At 49.5% G+C, this 19018-nt stretch overlaps 1 protein-coding gene across 8 annotated transcripts in view; it reads left to right on the top strand.

Moving 5' to 3' along the window:
* The window catches only part of ClC-c (chloride channel protein 3), a 79710-nt gene that overhangs the window by 34812 nt on the left and 25880 nt on the right, over window positions 1–19018 (top strand). For 4 of the 8 annotated variants that reach the window (XM_050183337.3, XM_050183335.3, XM_055073974.2 and 1 more), the window contains one exon: window positions 16992–17373. In XM_050183337.3, the coding sequence (XP_050039294.2) occupies window positions 16992–17373 (382 nt within the window). Of the gene's footprint in view, window positions 1–5257; window positions 5808–12986; window positions 13245–13905; window positions 14606–15612; window positions 15674–16991; window positions 17374–19018 lie in introns of those variants that run through there. The other 4 variants (XM_055073972.1, XM_050183338.3, XM_050183339.3 and 1 more) reach the window with 4 other exon arrangements.

Below are 19018 nucleotides of genomic sequence, written 5' to 3'. Positions count from 1 at the left end.
TCTCGCGTATGTCTGTGCGCGCGTCGGGGGGGGGGGGGGGGGTGCGACACAATTCAAGTGCACGCTCGAATATGATGTATACACGCTGTCCTCTGCCGTATATAGTAGAGTTACGGAAGGTCCCAGCTGACACGTTATACGTCGCCAGCCGACAGGGGCTCTAGAAATTTGGGACTCTTTATTTTGAGGCCTCCGCAGGAAAGAAGCCAACGCACTCTTCAACAGGAACGCGAAGGCAATACGTCAACTGGACAGGTAGATTGCGCTCTGTCGGCTCTTGTTCGGCGAGGATAACTTATTAATAGAGTAAATCGCAGCTGAGCATTGTGCCTTCTTCCGTCTCTCAAGTGATCGCGCGTGCGTAGCGCCAATGTCATATTCCCGAGCTCTTTCCAGTACGCCTTTTGTTTCCGTGTGTGCGTTATATTCTGCACAACGTATCGGGCTTTTTTTTTTTCGCATTGAGAGCTTATGACAGCTGCGACGTATCTTTCTTTTTTAATGCGATTTCTTGATGTATTGCGTCAGCGAGTGGCCATTCCCGGTCACAGTCCGCGTGGTATCGCGGGAGCTGTAGCGTAGGGATTCGAACGTGGAGCCAGCTGCCTCCACGTTCGCTTTTACCGGAACGTATAGCAAGAGTATTGTAGCTCCGTTTTATGCGACTGTTCTTTATTTAATCAGGTGCGCCTGCTCGTCGCTTTCCCTGTCCTGTAAACTGTGTATATGTGTTCAAAACAAATAATAACAGTCCTCTACTGTGTTCGTTTAACCCCGTGTAAAAACCAGGAGAAGCGCGGACTTGTTGCGATCGTGTTTCTAAAGGTTGAACTTGTCGTTCGATATTTAGTTTAGCGTAGAAAAATACTAAAGAAAGTACAGAATAATGATTGATGCGCATAACTAGTCCTTGAGCTTCCCGTTGCCTCTTTCGTTTTTTGCGCATTTATGAGCGCTTTCGATCTGGTTTTTCGCCAGCGATTCTATTGTAACGCTGCAGCTCCTCTGTCGGGCGTTTGCTTGCTACAATGACCGAGTGTGCGTGGCTCATGAATTTGACGTGTGCCGCAGCGCGATACATTTGCGAATAAAAAAAGAAAGGCTACTTTGTAGAAGGCGAGGTATTTTTCATTTTGGTCGGACCGCTTTTCTCTCTCGTCTCTCTCGTCGTACCATGTGTAGTCACGCTCTGTTGAGTCGCAGACGAAAAAAAAGGAAATCAAGCTTCGTCATTCACCGAGTGTGATTTTGTATACACTTCGTTAGCCAGGCGGTGTGCGTGCGAGCGAGAGTCGTCCGTTGCAACTGTCTCTAGATACAGACGCACAACCCTACTTCTAACGTGACGTCACATCGGGGGGATTCGATTGCATCTTGTTTTAAATCGTAGCAAGTTTGCTACTGGTTATGGCCGTTTTTGTATTATTATTATTCAGCAGCTGTAAGCACTTTCACGCATCCGCAAGTGTTGACCGACACGCGTTGAGAGGAACTCTGTTGAGAGCCTGTATTCCTGCCCAAGGTTCTAGGAAGATCGCACATGACGCAATGTCTCGGTTGCTAATCGCGCTGTGCTATAGAAGCGCCGACCGTGGCGCAGCGCATTGTTCATTGTGTCTCTGGGGAGCTCGCATTGCGGGCACAGCGTGGAATTTCGTGCCGGTGCGCGGGACTGGGTGTGCGAACACTTGGGTGACACAACAAGCGAACTTATGTCATTTTCAAGTTTACACAGTCGCCTTTCTATTAATTAATTAATTAATTTTAGTTAGTCAGTTAATTAGTTAGTTGGTTGGTTTTACCTGGTTCTGCAGTGTTTAAGTAGTTTCCTAGTGTATTCGCTCTCGCTGTCCCTTTCTTAAGCTCCCGCCCTTTCGTCTAAACCCCGCCGCCGATATTGACCGCCTTTCGGGTATCGGAAGATGTAGCTGTAGATCGTTACAGCTCGGTGTACAGTAATTGTCTTGCTTTCCGTCATTTTAAGTGAAATAAAGAACCAATTACTACTTACTATTGCTCGTTTCTGAACGCAAATCAGCCGCACGAAGTGTCGACTGGTGAAAGACGCCTTGAGTTCGCTTGTCCGTAAATGAACTCGCCCAATGAACACTGAATTACAACGCACTTGGATGCTGGCAAAAGGATCACAGACTGTGAGATGTGCTTGTCAGTCTGACCGCGGTTCGGCTTATAATAGGAGGATGTGGGCGTGACAGCTTGAAAAGTTCTCCACTCGCTACATGTAGTGGTGTTATCGACTATAGAATTCGAGATATTTTAATTCACGAAGCTGTAGTTCGTTGCGTATTCGCGCATTCGTTAGTAATAATTTCGCATGCAATCAGATGTCGTTGCGCCTTTACTGGAGCAGTAGTTTGATCCCTTCCGTAACTCTCTTGAAAACGACGCGTGCAATCCAGGCGTCGTTGTACCGTAATTGGTTATGTCGAAATATACCGTTGCCATCAACGCTGACGACCGGTTATTCCATCAATCTTTGAATAAAGGAAAAGAACGCTTAGCGTAATGTTTGAACGTGACATACTTTAATTGCGCTCATTGGTAAAATTCCCCGTGTTTTCGGGTGTGTCCAAGCACGTCACGGCGCTATTCGAGCTTATTTTTACAGAAGGGCCCTTTAGTCCAAACCGATCTAGTCTACTTTGCTGATAGCCAAATTTAGAAGAGACATGCCCATTCTGCATACAGGTACATCTACAATAGCAGATCTCTCACTGCCCTATATGGGTGTTTCCTTCTTTTCTTTTTTTTTTTTTCATTGCGTTTGTATACGATTCTCCTCACTGTGTCGCTCAAGTATAGCAGCTGTATGTAGCGTACTCGTGTAGGCCTGCTTGTAAACGGCGGCGCACGACAGGAGCATGAACGCTGCCTCCTCCCCGCACACACACACATCGTACACAGGGCAGCAGCTCGACCCCATTGCTGCCCGTGCTTTATGGCGAAAGCCATACTTCACCGTGTCGTGGAGTGCTCGTAGCATGGCCACTTGTCTGTTGCCGTCGCGGCGTTGCGGCCCCGTTGCGTGCGGGATTGTGCCCGAGTGTTGCAAGCTCGGGTTAGTTAGGGGGGCCCCCGCAGGTGAATTACAGGCCGTTGATGTCTTCGTAGCGCCGCTCACCTCTCCTCCTTCCTCCCCTCACCCGACTCCGGCTTTCTTTCCGTGGCATTTGCAGCTAATGAGTGCTGGCGCCCCCTTCTAGGTTAATTAACTCTTTTTCACGTGGTATATGGTCCGCGCGCTGCTTCTGTCCGATAATTGGTGTCGGTTAAAAACGTGAGCGCGAGACGTTGCCTTTTTTCTTTTCTTTTTAAATTCAAGTTGGCCGCGCCCACTCTGGCTCGTGTGTTCTGGGAACTGCGTTGAACCGAGCCGCAGGAGAAAGCGTTAAGGAACTTATATGTATTTCATTAATCAGTTTAGCTTTCGCAAACCATCACATCCTTTCAGTATCAGGTGAAAGCTTGACGTCTGCTTAATAAATGGCGCCTATATATTTTGATTTTCGCGCGTGAGTCATGTGAAGTGCTGGGAGTGCGGTGAAGTTTACGCTAGGAGGTATGAATAGATGCCCCTGTTTTAGAAGAATGCCGCCTTGCAGCTTTCTGTGTCGAAGGCGACGCCCTTGTTTTAATCCTGACCAAAATGCTGCTATATATAACGCAGCAGGGAAGTCGCAACTAAGTGCCATAAATGCGTACGTCTTAATAAGAGAGTACCCTCTCGACGTTGCTAACCGAAAGTTGTTGAATTTAGGCCCATCGTTTGAAATATTCTTCCCCCCTTTTTTTTAAATGCTGCCCGCTTCGGGGCGCTAGTGCACTGCGGTGAAGCTCGACAGATGGCAGAAGGGGCAATGTCCAGAATTCCTAGACATTGGGCAACGTGGAAAACGTCGTGGAACATTCTTTTATCAGACCTTTTCGTTGGGAAGTCGTCGTGCTTATAAACTCCTATGCTGGAAATTGTGATAGCAGGCGAACGCGATAACGACTGTACGCCGGTAGGAAGCGTGACGACCAGTTCGGCCCTGCCTGCAAGAAAAATAATTGTTTGCTTATCATGTAGTTAAGCTGGTAATGTTTGTGCTTCCTTAACTGTTGAATTATTTCTGCAATAATATACCTACGTGTTTTCGTGGTTTCCTGTCGAACTGCATTGGTCGTACGCAAATCGATCCAGGTTAATATATTTCTTTTTTTTTTAGTCATTCCAAACAAAGCTTTCGAACGCGAAACGACATTTTCATTGCAGTGAACTGTACTTTTACACGTGGTCTGCAGTTCTGCATATTTGCCGTCCGGAAGCATGTCGTCTCTTGAAAACCTGAGCAGACTGTAGCGGATAATTTTAGTTCGAATGCGCGATCAGAACTTGCCATCCATTACGAACTAGCGTGCTAAACTGCGCCATGTGCGCCTCCATGCAGTGAACTATATACGCCACGCGGTTTCAGCCGTTCCACTTGTAGCCGCGATGGCAGCGCCGCGCTTGTAACCGCGAACTTTCCTTAGATCGTAATACGCATAGAACAAAGCTCAAACGCTTATAAATTATACAGAATGCAATTTTACACAATACGTATGGTGCACTAACACCTGATTTACGCGCAATAATCTGCGGTCACGCGGTGACAATCCAGCCCTCAATTATATATACCACAGTTACAACGAAATGTGTCGCGACATGCCCGTTTTCGCGACTTTCTGTGCCAAAGAAATTAAGGTCGTCGTTGTCGTCATCATTAAATGTGGAAGCGATCTCATTTCTGAGGAAATCAATTTGGGCCCGGGGCGCAGCACCCGAAGACCCTGTGAAGTGCCCAAAGCATTGCTTCCGAATCTGCTGCAGCTGTGTCCGGGGCACGGAGTAGTCCAGGGACAAAGGCCGCAAGAAGGCTGCGAGAGAAAAAGGGCTTAGCCGGGCTGGGACACGGACGGGCAACCTTGAAAGATGTCCTGTCTCACCAAAGCGAGTAACTGCTGTGAGGTGCTTTATAAGTCGTAAAACGGGGAGATATCTGTGCGACCCATAATTCGATATCACTTCTGTCGGTCAAGCAAATTGAAATGCAAGTGTCTGCGCCTTATAAGACTATACGATGCTGTTTGTCGTGGACTGAAAGTTGTCACAGTGCACTTCTAGAGTTTGCGCACGCGTGAAAAAAAAAAAAGCACTTTATGCCGCGCGGCAACCCGTGCACGATTGCCTCCAGACGTGGCTCATACCCACGAATGGTATAGGTCGCACATGTCTCAAAACGGTGGCTTGTACCCACGAGAGGGATTAACCGCACCGGATGTATTGGGTGTGCTCTATAGAGTGTGCCGAGGAAGAAGAAGGTTTGGCAGGAGTGCGGCAGCCAGCAGGGCACATCGGCGCGGTCATCGGGATGAGGAAGAGGAGGAGGCGCTGCGCGGCGAGTCTGGCAGCCCGACACCACGCAGCGGGGCCGGCCCTGTGCCGGGGCGCCCCGCTGGACGCCGCCGCGCGTCGTCGCCGTCACTGATGCACCACGAGGGACCGCGCAGCGGGGACGGGTCGTCGTCGAGGGGCGACTCCTGCCCCGGCCTGCGTGTGCACGGCGGCACGAGCTGCACCTCCTTGGCCGGCGACGAGGAGCGCTCTTCGTTCGCATGCTCCTCCGCGGTCGCCGTCGTCGGGCCCGGCGCGGGAGGCGCCGCCGCTAACGCGCTGCTGCTGCTCCCGCCGCCGCCGCTGAAAGAAGCACACCGACGGCGCGCAGCGAGGCACCAGCGCGATGGCGCCGACACCAGCTGCAGCGGTGCGCTCACGTAGCCGGCGATTTTAAACGGGCGCGAAGGAATTTAACGGGCACGCGAACTGTCGGCGCGGTGGTGCCGCTCATGTGCAAGCAGCGAGATGCGTACCCGTACAGGCTCGCGGGCCCGCTATGTATGTAGACCGCGTTGCCTCGATACACGGCGGTGCTATAGTGGCGATGCGTCTCTTACGTATTCTTTCTTTTTTTTTTTCAATGTTCCTAGCGTATCCCTTTAATCTTGAAGGTATGTAGCGTTACGCTGCCCTAACCGACGCGCTTTTGTCCAAGTGCCTTTCTATGTCTTCGACTCGCGTACGTGATACATCGCCTGCTTTGCACGCTATCGTGCAAGAGGCAGTTTCTCTTCGCACGCTCGTTTTATTGTTCGTTGGTTTGTTTTACGGTGTGTCACAACAGTTTATGTCCGGTGCTCATCTCAGCTGTCATGTTATCAACTATCTTCAGATCTTCTGTAGATCCGGTTTAGGCGAAAAAACTGAATGGGTTGGTAGACGTTCATGATGCGTTTTCCATATAATCGAAGAAGCCTTTCACATCAGAAGAAAAATTTGGAAGACGCCTAGGCTTAGAACGCGATAGCATTCAAATATCTCTGACTGCTTCTCACGCTTCCAGTTCAATTAGTTCAAGAAGTTCAATTAGTTCAGTAACGTCCTTGCACCACTTGGAAGGCCTGGGTATGCGTGGTTCGAAATTCGTTTTGCCGAAACGACGTCCGACGCTGGACGCCGACGTCGGATTTTCTGTGACACGGGGCCCTTAACGCTATCGCATTAAAAGGGGTGGTTGTGTCCGTCAACCGCCTATTCTGCTGTGGGACAAAAAATTTGAATATTAGATCAGTTCGTGGGGCACCGTAAGATAGGTGCCGCTGATGCGCTTTGCATTTGGTAATGTGCCCAGAAGGCAGCAACGTTTCGGGGATTTCGTCGCGTGTTTTAAGGTATATGGAGATTGCTTTCTATCTTCATATTTTCCAGAATAAACGTCTGGAACGCCTGCCCTGTGCGTACCTTCTTCGTCTATCGTCCACTTGTGAGCGCTGCACAAAAATACATCATGATCGGTGCAGGTATATATCGCACAATGAGCGAGGACAAGCGGAATAGACAGGGAATGATTTAATCATGCAGTACCGACTCGCCTGAGCGGCTACGCTTGGAATATTTTCTTTTTTCTATTTGTAAACGATCGAGGCTAAATGTGTTGCACATATAACTGGTCGTATAGCAATGAATGAATATATGATGTTTAATGGCGCAAGGGCCAGGTGTGGCCAAAGAGCATATCACTTATACGCTCACGCTCGTATAGCGAGGTTACATGCAGCCGTATGTTTCGACGCGGATACTCGTACAGCGTCCGCCACCAGTCGCCACCGTTGCTCTGTATACGAAGCTGCATGCTTACAGAAGACACTCTGTATAGCCTCTTTCTTTTGAGTTTTAGTTGCCCGAAGCTTGCTTGCTAATTGTCTGCTTTCTCTAGCTCTTTCGCCAGTGTTATTACTCAGATGATCATCATTTGTTTCAGAAGTGGAATGTTCTGTTATTCCTGCGCTGCGATCTGTGCTGCAACGATTCACCCTTCCGTTTTAATACGTGTTTTCCGTTTTAATACGTGTTTTGTTTCTGATTTCTTGGTGGTCTTTCGGCTGAAAAGCATTTGCAAACTGCTTGCAAAGTGCCTGAAAGCGCTTCCAGGCAGCAGAACAGTCTGCGCACAGGAAGAAAAAAGTCGCATGTTTCCAGGAAACTATAGCGTGTAGCCTATAGAAGGATTTAGACTTATTAAGTGTTCCGTTGTTATACGATAGCGCCAATTACGTAGTTATATGCCCGTATAAAACAATATTCGCGTCTCTCTCCGAGTAAAGGCAATATTACTGTTTTAATATTTATATTTAAGAGTGAAGGTACATTATATGATAGTTGAAGTAAATATAGGACGCCATGCAGTCACCTATTCTGACTGTCATGGTGCACGATGAATCACCTAACCCTCGCTATATATAGCTATTTGTCGAACTGAACTTGCTCGACAGGTGAGATTTCCGTTATTTACATAAGGTGCCTAGTTTCATTCATTCGATTCTTGTCTCTGTTTTCTGCAAACGTGCTTGTCCAAGCTGTCAAGCAATGTGTGAAACCGCGCCATAGAAGGCATATATTCGTGGGTGTGGTGTACGGCCTGGCTGGACCTTTTCCTCGTACTATATAGGTTCTTTCACTGACCTCAAAGTCGGTGACGCAATGTCGGTGTCTTGGAGCTCTTATTGTTGCAATGTCGTATAATGTTAAACGTTTCGTTAGCGTGTTTTATTTTTATTTCGTCGTTTTCTTGTAATTCTCAGTAACTTCGAATTTTCTCTCCAGTTTTGCATCCCGCATTATACGAATGCCTGAACTGACTCCATCTGAGGACTCAAGTCCCTGGCTTACGAAATTTCACTTTCGTTCTTTTTTTATTGTTTGGTTATTTGCAAGAGTTGCATCAAGATTTATTTCACCGGTCATCCATTCACATACGTCCAATTACAACGTTGTAGGAGGTCTGAGCTATCTTCCGATGCGTTGTTCGACCGATATCTCGGAAAGATAATATATTGCGCGTGTAGATACGCGCAATAGTCATTTATCATTCCGAAGGTCATCGCTTTTAGGGCGCGTTGATGGGTGCCCTAAACTCATTGAGCAGACAAGTGTGAGCTCCCGCGCTATATAGAGACCTGTCCTGAACCTGTCGCTATCGTCGCTGTCACGCCTTTCACCTATCAGTGCGCCTATTGTGTCCGTTTATCTCAAGCGGCTTGCCGTATAGCTCTCGACATTCGTACATGCAAATGCCTTGCGGGGGGTGTCGATTGAAATTCATCCGATTGCGGTTTCAGTATCGAAGTGTTGAACCCGGGCGCATGTTTACTGCTCTGCTTCTGGACCATGAAATAATGCGCACGGAATTCTCCTAGCGAAATGCGCGCTATACGCATTCTCGTTTCGGTTAATACGTATATCGTTCTGCTTCCACTGAGATTTCGCCGAAACCGTTTGAAGCTCGTATTTTCTTTCTTCGCGATAATAATGGCCCATGGCAGGTTTCTTTATTCCGTGAGTCGATGAGGTTGTACTATATATAGTGTTGTAAAAAAGAAGTGTCACCATAACACGTTTTCAGCGTTTTCACCCAAAGAAGTGACAGCGATGTAATGGCGAAGTTCACAAAGCACAAAGATAACTGTACGTGTTCCTAACTACGCAGTTTCCCTTTGAAAAAAAAAAAATCCGAACACCACTGGACCAAGGTATAATGTAACGATTCTGTTCTCATCGTTTTCGGCGCGGCGTGAGCGGTCAGCTGTAAAGAGGTACTCCGACGTGATTACGATGGTCGGACGATCGTGAGCGAAACGGTCCCTTGATGGTAATTCTTTTTCAGCAGCGCTGATTTCCTTACGATTGCGGGGTAGCAAGAACGCCGTGCGAATAGGTTTGCACAGATGTGGCGCGTGTCGGTTCTATGCCGACGGACACCGCCCTGTTCTCGGTCCGTGTAGACTATACTGCCTCATGCGTGATCTTGAAATTGCAGCGACTTGCTCGTCGCTTCATCGCGGTGGCGTTAGCGCGGAAACAGTGCCTTTCGTACCTACGAAAAGCATGCGCGAACTGTGCCGTTTTCCAATCAGCGGCTGATAAACGGCTGTGACGGGCTTTGGAAGCCGTGCTCACGCCGACGTCGGCAAAAAAAAAAAAAAAATAAATAATGTAAAGCAGAGCGCGAGCACTGACTGATAAGCAGGTTTTCGTCTGCAGATTTGTGCATACATGCATACACGCGCACGCACGCACGCACGCACGCACGCACGCACACACGCACACGCACACACACGCGCGCGCGCGCGCACGCACGCACGCGCACACACATACATAAATACATACACACATACATACATAGAGCTCGGCGATTGAGTTCTCGTTTTTATTTCTTGCGGGAGGAGGGTGTTGCGATCGGCTTGCGGGGGTATTGACCTGCAAACCTTTCCCAGCCCACTGCGACGAGTCGTTTGGGAGACCAACAATGCGCCTCCTGCGGACAGCCAGCGGCGTCAACGAGTCTAACCACGTTCGGCGGACCGAGTATTGTTGATTCGCTGTCGCCTTCACGGTCTACTTGGAGGAAGAGAACTGCTGGAAAAGGGTGTTTTGCGGTGCTTTCTCACGGGCCTCAGAATTCGTCACACTCTACTGACAGTCGCGGCGGCTATCTGAGAAGTCAGCTCTGGAATCAATAGGCGCCTGCTGGGATCAAGCGTGGCAACCCATGTTTACGAGGACCCGCTCACCTCAGTGTGTTCAGTGAAACCAAAGTGCGGAAGTGAGTGTGTAAACCCTCCCCCTCAAAGGCGGGTCAACTACGACCCATTGGACGAAGGTTGAACGGCAGTTTTCCCTCACCTAGGGATCTAGGGAGGACAGAGGGTTTTTAAGCAGCCGTTTACGGCTGCTGTGGGTGCTTCACTTTTCAGTCTTGCTAGACTGAGGAAATGTATCTCCTGTCTTCAGGTAAATATTGGACATAAATTCCGTATTCCTCGTTCCCGATGAGAACAAGTCCCTTCCTTGAACAACGTCCTTAGCGTGGATGAGTCGGACGACGGCATGGGCCATCTACCACTTATTTCATGCCTGACCCCAACTCTTACAAGGGCGACGTCAACCTTGTTTGCCGTAGCCTATTACTGCAGAATGACGAGAACCTTCGTTGGAAGAGTAAATGCACAAGAAAATGAGCAGGGATTCCCCGTCACTGGCATCTTGGGCAGCTCAAGTTGCCCACGTTATTGGGCAGGTTGGTCAGGGCATATCTATTCCGGTTCCATTTCGTGCCGATCCTTACACGCATGTAGTTAATGGCTACAGAAGCCCGCTGCGCCCGTGTTATCACTTAAATTGACTTTCCAGCACGGCGAAGAATAGAATGACGTAGAGTTCTATGCCTTCGTGACAGAGGAGGAGGTGAACTGAGGAGAAATAAGAACAAAGGTTCGCTGGTACGAGGATTGAATGGCTGTCAACAATCCTCCGTCTGAAGTCGTGTCTTAAATTTGGCTCAATTTTTTTTTCACCCGAAGACTGCTGCACGGGTTTCCACACACACACGCACACGCACACACAGACAGACAGACAGACAGACAGAGAGAGAGAAAGCCAAGGGGCCAGCGAAACTGCCTCTATGTAAAACGTAAATTTCGAACCACACTGTGATCCAGTGGGCAAATGTCTGTTCTGCCTAATCAAACAGTTGCGCTTCAAGTTTTTGCACGTGTATACAAAGGATGCTTCTTTTTTTTACCTTGATGCCCACGCAGCGACACAGGCACTTGTAACTTTCATTTCACAGTACTCACTTCACAAGTAGCATAGGGACGCGGGGCTGAGGCAGAATACAACAATGAACTGTACAGTGCAAACGCGTAGCCAATGTATAACGAGAAAATAATTAGTGAACATAAAGGAAATGTAGCCGCATTGCTGCAATCACATGCAAATATCCAACACTTAGCCTTCCAATTAGGACGAGGTTCAGCGCTTCTCTGAAATTATTTCTTGCTTTATTCGGCAGTGCATGCAGCGGAATGTAGTGGCATTTCTCCCGAGCTTATAATTATCATTAACGCAAACGTCTGGAACAACTATAACACGCGAGGATAGCGAGGTTCACGCAGCTGGCGCGTCATCGCGTGCTTACTCCAACCGTCATCCCACACCTACGTCTTTCTAAACTGTTTTTGTTGTTCGTAGTTTGTAGCTTGTCTCAGTGAGTTGCGCTCTTGACAGGGCGGCAACGAAAGGGACGAATGGGCTTCCATTCTTCGGAAATACCGCGCGGTTCGATAATTTCGAGGTTTTTTACGCTTGTTGTATGAGGGGAGACTGTCAGTGGTTGCTTTGCGAAAGTCGGGCGACGGCAGTTCGACCCAGCGTGCGTCATTCACTCGCGGCTCTTGGACTCGCATGTTTGTTTCATTTGGCATTAGAAGAGCGTTGTTTCTGTAACTCGCTACCATTTTATCGCGACAGCGTTTTTAAGGGCCTCGTGTCGCAGAAGATACGGTGTCGGCGGGCGGCGTCAAACGTCGCCTCGGGAAAAAAAAAAAAAAAGAAAAAAACCACGCAGGCTCTCCATGTGGCGCAGGGAAATTAACTCAACTTATTGAATTCCTCAGGGTAAAATACGTAGAAAAATCGTTAAGTACGACTTGCACGCAACCTACAGACACGATAGCGTCGTTTTGTAATTTGATTATACGAGAAGAAAATCCTGACGCGGTAACTCAAGCACAGACCCCCTTGTAACGCGATATCGTCTTTCAGCTACCGTTTGAGGTCTGTCGTAGTAGGAGCGGCGCGGCCCCCCATGGTTGCTTGCACACCATCAAAAAAGAAAGAAAGAAAAAAAAAGCCACAAAGCTCGCCTTCGTGCATAGCGTTCACCGCCAGCGTTTCCCGGTAAACATCACGGTTCAAGCGTCTTTACTTTCTTTAGATTACTATCGAAGCTGCAGTTGCCGGGGTGCGTGAGAAGCACTCGGGGATCGTGGAATGCTGTCGCGTTCCGCTCTTGAAGGCGAAGCCTAAGCGTCGTCAAATTTTTTTTCTTTGTCGCCAAGCGTCTAGCGTTGCAACATTCGATAACGCGGAGCTTGTTTTGGAAGCTACGAGTAACGTGCAACTGTTGTCACGTGGGGAGGTCTACATTTCCCTGACGAAGCTGCTCTCCGACAGGTGTTGCTTCTTGGGGAGAAGCTTTCCGCTTCGCCGGTGATTCACTTATTCACTCTTGACAGCGCTGCCGCCGCGAAGGAAATTGGCCGCGCAGCGTCGTCGGCTGTGCTCCTCTCCGGAGAAGCGGAGTTCGATTTCATTCCCAGAGAATGTGGCCCTCGGCGACGCGTGCTTTATTATTGCTGCCGCGGAGGGCGGCCGATTTGCATTCTCGCCGGCGCCTCCGTGTTCGCGCCTGCCGGCCGGCCTGTTCGTTCGCGTTGGGGCGTCTCGATAAGCGTGGATGCAGCGGCGCCGATAGGGGCGGCCGCGGCACGCACCTCCTCGTCGTCGTCGTCGTGGGGGTCAGCTGTTGGCGCTGGCCCGCACTACGCGTCACGCGCGCCAGTGATTCAGTGCGCGCGTCTCGGCGAGCCGGCCCCGGGGTGCTCGCGCGTCGGGCGAGCGGAGGGGGGGAGGTTTCCGGAGGCGCTAATAGCCATGGCCACTGTCGAACGCAAGGAGAGCTACGTTGAGCCGTCGCTGGCCGCCCTCCACCGCAACGGCAGCGAACTGCTCGTTGGCGATCGCTGGAAGTGTCTACGCCCCTTCGCGCTCCGACCGCTGGCCGGTGACGACGACTGCATCGAAGGTAAAAAAAAGGGTGAAACGCTCCGGGTTTTCGAGTGGCGTGCCACGATCACTGTATTACAAATGCAGCGGCCGGTGTTCCATTCCGTTTCTCCGCTGCGTTATTACGCTTTTTCTCTTGTGCAATATACATTAACAGCGACTGAAAAATCTGGCCAGAGTTTTTCTCGGCCTCTGATAGATCTACGGTGTGCGCGAAGTCATTAACGTTAAGTGACATTTTCATACGCACTCCGAACAGGTGGCGTGGGGGTGGTGGTGGTGCGTACGATTGATTATGTGCGGCAGTGGACGCGCAGCTGTGCGCCGTCGTCGGCGTGTCAGCTCGCGACGCGTCGTCTCGGGAGTTTCGATTGCCTCTGCGTCGACTGACTTTCTTTTTTCGTGCACATTAATTTTTTTCCCCATTTGTTCGACCCAAATCCTTCGCTCGTAACTCTGTAAGGTCAGACGCTAATACGTGGTTATGGTCTCGTAAATAAGACCATCATCCCCCCCTCCCCCCCCGCATCGCCGTCCTCCTTCCCCCCTCATAAACGCGGCGCTGGCGCGAAGTAACTTGCGTCGTGTTCCGCCGGTTTGCTTTCACGACAACGCAGCGGGCGACGGCTTCTGCTCTTGTACGAGAGTGCAGCGCGCGTGATCCCGTCATCGGCTCGCGAGAGAGAGGACAGGCGGCTAGGAAAATCGCGAGTTCTCGCTCGCTGGCGCGCGCGAGCGCCACAGCTGCGTTTGTCTCCCCGCGGCCTTGGCTGGCAGGGGTCCGGACTCCCCTCAGTCCAACCGGAGCTCTCCCCGAACCGGCCTTCTCTTTCGTTTCATCGTATTCTCCGAGAAATGAAAAGAAAAGGAGAGTGGGGAAAGGAGAACGGAAAGAAACCATTGTCGAAGGTGTCCTTTTCGCGCGCCTGCTGTTCACTATTCTTCTTTAGATTTTTTTTTTTTTTTTTACTATTGCTCTCCTTCGCTCTCTCCTGTTTCCTTCCTTTGCCTTCGAGTCTCCGCTGCCGCCGTCGCCTCGAACGGTGCATTGCACTGTTCCCTTGTGCGTGCGCGCGCGCGGTTGATCGCGCGGGTGGTTCGCGTCACAGCAGGCCGTGTGGTGGTCGTCTGCTGCGCTGGCTAGCGAAACCGGTGCGTTTCCGAACCCCGTCGTCGCGTGTGCGGTGTCTACTCCCGCTGCGGATCGTCGTCTGTTGCGCGAGCTGTCATCGGAATCGTCGTCTGGTGCGGACGTAGCGGCGGCAGCAGTGGCGGTGGCCGAGCTGGCGGCTGCGGTTCTCATTTACACGCCGTCGTCCATGAACAGCGAACAACACCTCTACCGCCAACACCACCAGAATCGCAGGAGACACGCCAAAGGTGTGGGGAAATGGGGGGAGGGGGGGGGGGGGGCAAGGCATAACGAGTTGCGCGCGTCGCGCTGCGGCTCTCGGAACTATCTCCGCTTTCGAGGGCTTCCTCCTGTACTTGGTCTAAAGCCTCGCAATGATGTGTTGGAGTTAAAACGCATGACGATAAACATCGAGTTATCGGAGCAATTCAGTTTGGTAGAAACCTATATAGACCAAAGGACTCGTCAGTTATTCATTTGTTCGCAGCTTCCATTTTAATATGCTGCTCTGTGTGAAGCTGCGAGCTCCACGTTGCATTCATCGACGCCACCGTTTATCTCCCCTAGAATCTTTACCAGCGGCACGGCTAGAAACCGTTCGTTCATACTTTCTTCTTTTTTTTTCGATAGCAAGTGGTTAGGCCGCGTCGTTCGATGTGACGTCATCGTCGTCGTGAAATCTCCACTCGGGAGGTCGGTTCCGTTTCGACTATCGGGTCGGATTTGCGTCGTTTCCTCTTCCGGAGATCCGTTTCGACTATCGGGTGGGATTTGCGTCGTTGCGTCTTCCGGAGATCGTACACCATGCCGTGCAATTGCTTGGTGCCGGTCGACTGACAAATGGTGCATGCTTGCACCTTCGACTAATTTTACTAAGCCGGCGTGCCATCGGACACCTAATGTGCTTCCGAAGTGTTTTCCACTGTAGTGCACTGTATGCATGACATATAGCTATCTGTGAAAGCGGTTGCACCTACACTCGCCAGCATGTCTGGAAACACATATGGATGATTGAGAGGGAAGAGGGCAGTAAGGAAAAGGGTAGGGTGGGAGGGAAGCGGTTGGGTGGGTCCCTGTTCCAGGACACCAGTGATCCTGGCTACTCTCTCCGCCTGGTCCAAGAGGCCCCTTTGGGCCCCCAGCCCCGGCCGGGCGAGTAGGATCTCCCACAGCTCCCTATTGTAGGCAAGCAGCTCAGGCGAGTTTGCTTCTCGTGGTTTTTTTGTACATTCCCACGTCGCATGTGGCAGCGACGGCCATGCACCGCACCATGGACAAGCGCTGGCATGTGGTGTGCTCTTCCCAAGTGGGGACAGGTGTGTGTCTGTATTCTTCTGTATGCGCGGGCTTCTTGTACCCCCAGTTGCCGATGCGAGTGGGGGGGGGGCAAGGTGCTCTCTCGTGCGACGTTGGTTGGTGTTCGAGATGTCTCGGGCTGTAAGTTGACTATCCTAGAAAGGGTTGTGGTTCCCCGCTCGGTTTGTGGGTTCTCGAGCTAGGGAGTGTGCCTTCTCATTGCCTGGGATGCCCTCGTGTCCTGGACACCATATGATTGCATGTTCTTCTTGGAGTGCGTTGCCTAAGATTCTCAGTGTGATTCGTGGCAATCTGCCTTGCATGTACATTCTGCATGCTGCTTGAGAGTCGGAGATAACCAGTGCCGAGTGCCCGGCGCTGTCGCTGTGTTTGATGTATTTTGTGCCACTTGGATGAACTCCGGTGAAGTAAATAATGAAGTATTTCTTATGTGTGCTGTATGCTGTTTACACGGCAATCACACATTATTACGAGGCTGATATGGCGAGAGCTGCATATGTACATTTTAAAAGTAATATTATTTGGAAACCGTACCATAACATAAACACACCTGTCAGTGCTTTACTGGGACCCAGTTGTACTGACTGTGCGGTGGAATGCTTTGCCTTAAGGTCAACATGGCTGTTGCATTTTCACCAGCTTGGACAGTAACATACATCACACTCTAGTAATGTTCCTTTTCATGAAGGCAGCGAGGGAAATTATCTTTGTATGCAAGCGTATATGACTGTCAGCTAAAGGAAGCACAAACCCTGGCATACTACTGCCTTAATTCTTTTTTCAACTTTTTTTTTTCTTACTGGGGTTGCCAATGTTGTCTCAAATGCTGTCAAAAAGATATTACTTCTGTGATCCCTTTCTTGGCAGGTTCTAGTGAGTACAACAATTCACACTTATTTAATGTGTTATCACCTCGCCTCCCCGTCGCCCCCAAGTGTTCTTGGGAATAGACATGCAATATTTTTCAGATTTGGTTTCTATGAAAAATAAATATTGTAACACTGATAAGTTCCACTGCAACTTGATCATCAAATTACCCCACAGTCTTTGCGAAGCGGACTTACCCGGTGCATTGCCTGTGTTCAGTCTCTCACTTGCAACATCTTCTGCAAAGCAATTGATTAAAATTAAATAAGACAGCTTAATCAAACAATTAACCACAGTAGTAATTTTCCTATCTTTCTTTGGTTTATTGCATGTCCGACCCCAAGAGATCACGTGCGAGTTGCTCGCTGCTTCCAATTTGCAGTGAAGACAGTCGCTGCATCAGTGTGAGCAACCTTGACACATGGTCCCTTTCCCGTTCTTTGCCTGCAGGCTCATCTGGGCAGCAGCAGCAGGAGCTTGAGGAGCAGCTGGGTCCCTCGGCAGCACAGTATGAGGACTTCCACACAATTGACTGGCAGCGGGACCTGGCCCGGGACCGCATGCGCCACCGGCTCATTGTCAAGCGCCGAGGGCAAGGGGGTCTGGTGGAGCTCCTGGTGGGCTTTCATGACGCCTGGTCGGGCTGGCTGTGCGTACTTCTGGTGGGGCTGGCGGCAGGCGCCATTGCGGCTGTCATCGACATTGGTGCCCTCTGGATGAAGGACCTGCGTGAGGGCATCTGCCCGCAAGCTTTCTGGCTCAACAAGGAGCAGTGCTGCTGGGCATCCAATGACACTTTCTTCAAGGGGGATGACTGCAAGCAGTGGTACAGGTGTGTGATCCCTTGCTGTAGGTCTGCCATTCAACCATGCCTATGTAAATCGTCCCTTCGTAACAAAACATTTATGGTAATAGGTCACATCTGTAGACATTGTCATTATTTTAATACTGATGCACATTTTACGCAAGTTACAGTGACTGATTTTAGGCCTCTCTACAGACATGCTACATCACCATTCGCAGTTCATTTTTTCATTTCATGAACGATTCACTGAAAACGTATCACCTCATGCATGACGCTCTTTGACCATGTCTGACCCTTGCACCATAAAATGCAGTACATTGCTATACATCATCAACCTTGCCTATCCTCCTTTCAGCTGATGCGGTGGCTCAGTGGCTATGCTATTATGCTGCTGAGCATTAAATTGCAGCTTCAGTTCCTGGCCGTGACAGCTCCATCCAGACAGGGCCAGAATGCGAAAACACTCATGTACTTAGGTTTAGGTGCATGTTAAAGAGCCCATGGGGTGAAAGTTAACCTGGGATGATCACAACATTGTCTCCCACAGCGCCGGTGTATATATCATAATCATAATGCAGCACCTGGAGTAGCATGTCAGGCAAACAGCCAGGCTAATATCTCCAGCATACCATCAGAGCTTGTTTCTCTTCTCTCTCACAGCCTGTGTGCTGCATCAAGATGTTAAACCCTGCAAGTTAATTTGATTTTTGTTCTTTCATTGGCTGAGCTGGGAACAAGGTGTGGAGTTCTCGGGCGCTGTAGCTGAGCTAGACGGTGAAATTTTAGAAAATGAGCCTGTTTTGTAACAATTAAGCAAAGATTAAGAAATATCATTTAAGGATGTGAGTTGGGATACATGTTGAAACATAGCTACTGGATTCGAGCACAAAATTTACAAGACGTAGGGATGGACCGGACAGTGTTGTACATTGTATGCCCTCCTCCTATAACTTGCATATCATTTATCCTGGATTGCGTCTTTCGTAGAACCTCTTGTAGCTTTGATGCTGTTGTGGTTGACTGCAGCTATTTCTTTCTTGTATATGTGTGTGTAAACATTCTTGGTGTGCTTGTGAAGCGGAGTGCTGAATGATTTTTGGCATTAGGTAAATAGGGCAGTTGAGCATGTGAGGAAGAATCTTTATTTCTCCCTATGTAGGAGCTGTGTCTCAAAGTAGAATTGCTTCAATATTGTTTTCTTAATAGGTGAACTGACACAACTTGTTCAAGCCAGTTCTCACATGTGTTAGCATGTGCTAGTGCTAGTGCACCGTTCAGTTATCATAGAGAGAACACCCTCCCATGCCTTCAAAACATTGCAGTAAGTGCTCAGTGTGCAAGGTGGTTAAAGTGCATGGCTGCTGAACCTAAAGGTTTTCTGTGTTTATTGTGCAGTGCTACTTGATTGGCTTATGGTTAATAAACTGATGCTTTAATTGTAACAGAATTAATAGCTGACTAATCATGTTAGTCACATGGGCCAGATAAACAAAGACTGCCCTTTTAAAATTTCATCTCCATACTTCCCTGAGAGATAGCGTATTGCATTTTAATGACCTCACCGCCAACTAAAGAGTTACAAGTACCTTTGCCAGCAGCAAGCTTAAGAAATACAATGACCGAAACCTCAGACATAAAGTGCCACCAGTGGAAAACAAGGAGGCCCTTATTT

This window comes from Dermacentor andersoni, chromosome 4 (assembly GCF_023375885.2).
Source record: "Dermacentor andersoni chromosome 4, qqDerAnde1_hic_scaffold, whole genome shotgun sequence".
Lineage (NCBI taxonomy): Eukaryota > Metazoa > Arthropoda > Arachnida > Ixodida > Ixodidae > Dermacentor > Dermacentor andersoni.
The sequence above is the reverse complement of the archived record's forward strand: the minus strand, read 5'-3'. Positions and strand labels throughout refer to the sequence as shown.